General features: G+C 41.4%; 1 protein-coding gene across 4 annotated transcripts; it reads right to left on the bottom strand.

Annotated features, from left to right (window-relative positions):
* Window positions 1–1,337: 1,337 nt before the first annotated feature.
* On the bottom strand, window positions 1,338–3,700 carry CIRBP (cold inducible RNA binding protein). Of its 4 annotated transcripts, none has more exons than XM_010295676.1 (6): window positions 3,594–3,700; window positions 3,400–3,506; window positions 2,867–3,005; window positions 2,696–2,780; window positions 2,502–2,569; window positions 1,338–2,078 (listed from the first exon to the last, which is right to left on the bottom strand). In XM_010295676.1, exons 1-6 carry the CDS (start codon window positions 3,694–3,696, stop codon window positions 2,062–2,064), a joined length of 519 nt encoding a protein of 172 aa, XP_010293978.1. In that variant the 5' UTR covers window positions 3,697–3,700; the 3' UTR covers window positions 1,338–2,061. The 4 variants fall into 4 exon arrangements, with proteins under 4 accessions (XP_010293978.1, XP_010293980.1, XP_010293976.1 ...); XM_010295678.1 differs by having other exon boundaries at window positions 2,502–2,566; XM_010295674.1 differs by having other exon boundaries at window positions 1,338–2,569; window positions 3,594–3,696.
* Window positions 3,701–3,938: the final 238 nt, after the last annotated feature.

Raw genomic sequence — 3,938 nt, 5'->3', positions numbered from 1 at the left:
TCAGGAAAAGCTACAGGGTGAGGGGCAGACTGAACAGAGACGCTACCTGGTTGGCAAACTCATGTCTTGGTCATGCTTCCTTGGAACGAACACTCTCTTTCCTCAGAACCCCCACTCAGCTTCCGTGGCGAGCGTCCATCTTCTCTTCAGCCTGCCAAAGCAAAGATGCATTAACAAAAATATCAAACAGAGACTTTACATTGCCACCCACCTCCCCCAACACAAGTCACATCATATACGAGGGTTTCACAAGCCATTCGCTGAACCCATCACATCACAGAAGCACAGTCTGGGAAAACTGTTCCGGGGCTGGCTGATGCCTTTGATATGCCAGCCAATGTATCATTTGATCCCTAAGCAGAGAGTTAACCACTTTGACATGGCTGCTTAGGAAGTGTGGGCTATGGGAAAAAGTTAATGGCAACAAGTAGGATGGCAAAGAAAGCTACAATTAAAGTGAGCAACTTAATGAAGTCTAGGAAGATTCTCAATAGATGAACACATATCAAGTCAGGGAATTCGTTTCCCATCTTGCTTCCATACCTACTAGCAAGACATGACTGCATGCCCAACTCTGATCTGTGGAACTGAAGTTGTGCCACAAGCCAAAGGTTGCATACGGCATGGGTTAAAATTTTTCCATCAGTTGACCAAAATTGTCAAAGGAATATTTCACAGGTACATTAGACTTTCAAATGAGCTCTCAACAAGAGGAAGGATGCGGACATGAGCAAAAGGAGTTACCTCGAATTACAGGACTATTTCCACATATGAACTAGCCAAGAGAGCAGCTTTCGTCTCAGAGGTTTCTGTTGGAGGCACAACACTTCTTTTCTCCAAGGACACTGCAGTTTCCATATGCTAGCAAAGAATTCTTAGAACTTGTAAGGCAATGACAAAGCTAGCTAATTACGGCAATTTACCTACCATTGAACACTCTTGTCAAGCTAGTAACTAGTCCAGTTACTAAAGGACTGATTCTTCACTACCGCTTTTCAATGTAGGCTATTTCAGTATTTTAAGGAAACATCAATTATCCTACCTAACACTAGCGTTCCCTTGACTTCTGACTTAGGCTTTGAGTACTAGAACATCCTGAGGTATATACTTTCAGTCCTCTGCCTCTAGACAAGTCTGATTATTCTTATGTGAAAAGTATGTTGACGAATTCACATGTCAAGACCGAGTCAGATTAAATTCTAGCAACTGGTCAATAAATCTGGCTTGCTCTTCTTACACTATCACTAGTCCTCTCCTCTGGCATCCTCTATTACTTAGACTGTTCTTCATCTTCAAGGATTGTGTTGTGCAATGAAATGTAAATGTCAGGAGCAGAGTTCATTTCAGACGGTCTTTTAATAGGCTTCGTAAAGCCAAAGAAAACTGTATACAAGAATCCTTTACCACTTCAAATACAATATCAATGGAATATGCATATTTCTTCCAGTAAAAAAGGACAATATAAATAAACATTTTCAAGAACCTCTTTTATGGTAAGTTTGCAAGTCTATTTCTGGGTAATTTACATCATTACAACAGTAAAAATACCGTTATGCAGGTTGAACATACAGCAAGTTTCTCTTTAGATATATCAAGGTGGTTTGCCTTCCAATTTGTACCCAGGCTGCATTCCTACCTTGCTACACTAAAGGAATGTTACAAAAGACGAAGGTAATGCACTTAAAAAAAAGTCCACAGCTTGTTCAGCTTCCAGTGAACATTGAATTAAAGGTCCTTTCTATCTCAAAAGAAACTGAATTGGGGCCCCAACTTCACAACTTTAAAAAAAGACACCTTGGCTCATCATGAAGGATAAAATAAAATCTGAAGTGCTTTCAAAAAAGATTAAAAACACTTGAAAGCAGAGCTTTCTTAAAGAAAAGTCTAATTAGACCATCTTATATCAGAAGCTGTCAGGCTGTGTTTGACAAGATCAGAACTGATAATACTACAAAAGTGAAAATACAAGTAGATGTACTACACAATAACGATTTCAGCGAAGCTCCAAAAATCTTTATAAATACAGCCATTGGAAGGACGATCTTGAGTCAGGAAGGATTTTTACTCGTTGTGTGTAGCTGAGGACAAGAAGCAGGCACAATTGTAAAGGCACTGAAGCATAGACAAGTTCCAGCATTTTACTCCCTTGCATTATTTCAGAAGCTAGTGCTAGTTGGCTACATCGTAAGAGAACTCCCCCACCCTTGATTAAAGTTTGTTAGGGCATCCGAGTTTTGTCTTAGTCTCAAGCTCGAGGAACGTATTTTAAAAACTTGCTTTGCCTTAGATCCAAGCAACTCCTACACATGCATTACAAATTAGAAATTTAAACGGCACAACCACGTCCAAAGCCTGGCAGATTGGTTCTTACGGGCAAGAACAGAAATAGTGATACAGTCCAACTGAGCCTTACAGTATTCCAGACTCAAGTACAGGGTCAGAAGGTTTAGAGAGTTCCTACAGCATACGTACTCATCATTCCCATTTGAACCAAGACTTACCGTAACTGTCATAGCTGTCTCTGTAGGATCCTCCTGAAGACCTGTCACCATAGCCACCTTGACTCCTGCTGTTAAAAACATTCACATGCTTTACATTTGCTCAACTGTTTCTGGAGCCTACTGACATTTACATCAAACAAGCAATGGGCTTAAACAGCTTTGCAACAAGGCACTAGCAGTTGCAATCACTTTACCTGCTATTATAGTAGTCTCTGGAGCCATTATATCCTCCACTTCTGGAATCAAATCTGCTTCCGCCATAGCCTCTGTCTCCACCTCCTTGAACAGACACCAGGGGTTTTTTTAAGCATTCTGACAAATGCCATTACCACTTCAGACACTGCGAGCCATTCGTGCACACTCACCTCTAGAGAAGCCACGGCCCCGACCTCTGCCACCACGGAAAAAGCCTCTGCCCCCAGAAGACCCTCCTCTGTATCCACGAGATCTGTTCTCTGATGATTTTCCAGCCTGATCAACTCTGATCTGACGTCCGTCTACAGACTAACAAACAAACAGCTTGATATTTAAGCATTTAAATAGCAAAACACATACACAATGAGTTACGCATTTTCATTGTCAGCTAAGCAGTACCAGAATTTACCAGCTCTTACAAACAAAGGTTTTTTTCAATGTCACAGCTAAGCCAACTACGCAAGTAAAGGATGCTCAAACAGTATATAGAGACATTCCTATGAAGTGTCACTACTTTTCAGTCATACAGGCTAAATCATGAAGCCTTCGCAATTTATATTCTTTATTATTTATATCATTTCATTGTTTTGAGACACTACCATTTAGCTGTTTTTCTACATGGCGTTAAACAGAAAACACATCTTTCAAACTTCTCTCACTACATTTTAAGGAAATCAAGAAAGCTGTTCTAAAGCCTCCTTACCTTCCCATTCATGGCCATCATTGCATCTTTAGCATCATCTATGTTTTCAAAAGTAACAAAGCCAAAACCTCTGGATCTCTGAGTCTCTCTGTCTTTCACCACCACAACTATATAAGGAGGGGAAAAAAAGCATCAGCACCTTTGCCATCTAACACATTTATGAAAGTCATCACAGCTTGGTACTGCAATCTTACCTTCAGAAATCTGTCCGTATTTAGAGAAGACTTGTTCCAATGACTGCTCATTGGTGTCAAAACTCAGCCCGCCGACAAAGAGTTTTCCCTCATCTGATGCCATCCTGACCTGCAAAGTCAATATATCCGAAGTCAAGATATGGGAAAAAAATTCCCACAACGTCTGAGAGATTAGATTGGTTATAACACTACCAACAATCCCACATTCCTGCACGACGCCTACGCTCAAACTCAGGCGAAGCGGTGCTTTGTCTGGCAGGGGAACATTCTAGAGGCTGGCTCTGGACCAAGCACCTTCCCTCGGGAAGCGGAGCCGCAGCCGGGGATCAAGGCCCCGGCCGCACA

The sequence above is a fragment of the Phaethon lepturus genome, unplaced genomic scaffold (assembly GCF_000687285.1).
Source record: "Phaethon lepturus isolate BGI_N335 unplaced genomic scaffold, ASM68728v1 C14064847, whole genome shotgun sequence".
NCBI lineage: Eukaryota > Metazoa > Chordata > Aves > Phaethontiformes > Phaethontidae > Phaethon > Phaethon lepturus.
This window is presented reverse-complemented; position numbering and strand designations above follow the sequence as displayed.

What these genes read in the sequence shown, in the direction of transcription:
- CIRBP (XM_010295674.1), bottom strand. Translation starts at nt 3,696, where the DNA reads ATGGCATCAGATGAGGGAAAACTCTTTGTCGGCGGGCTGAGTTTTGAC. An exon ending in TGATGGCCATGAATGGGAAG is followed by an intron (nt 3,006 to 3,399) that starts GTAAGGAGGCTT and finishes TTTGTTTGTTAG; the next exon opens with TCTGTAGACGGACGTCAGAT. An exon ending in GGGCCGTGGCTTCTCTAGAG is followed by an intron (nt 2,781 to 2,866) that starts GTGAGTGTGCAC and finishes TGTCTGTTCAAG; the next exon opens with GAGGTGGAGACAGAGGCTAT.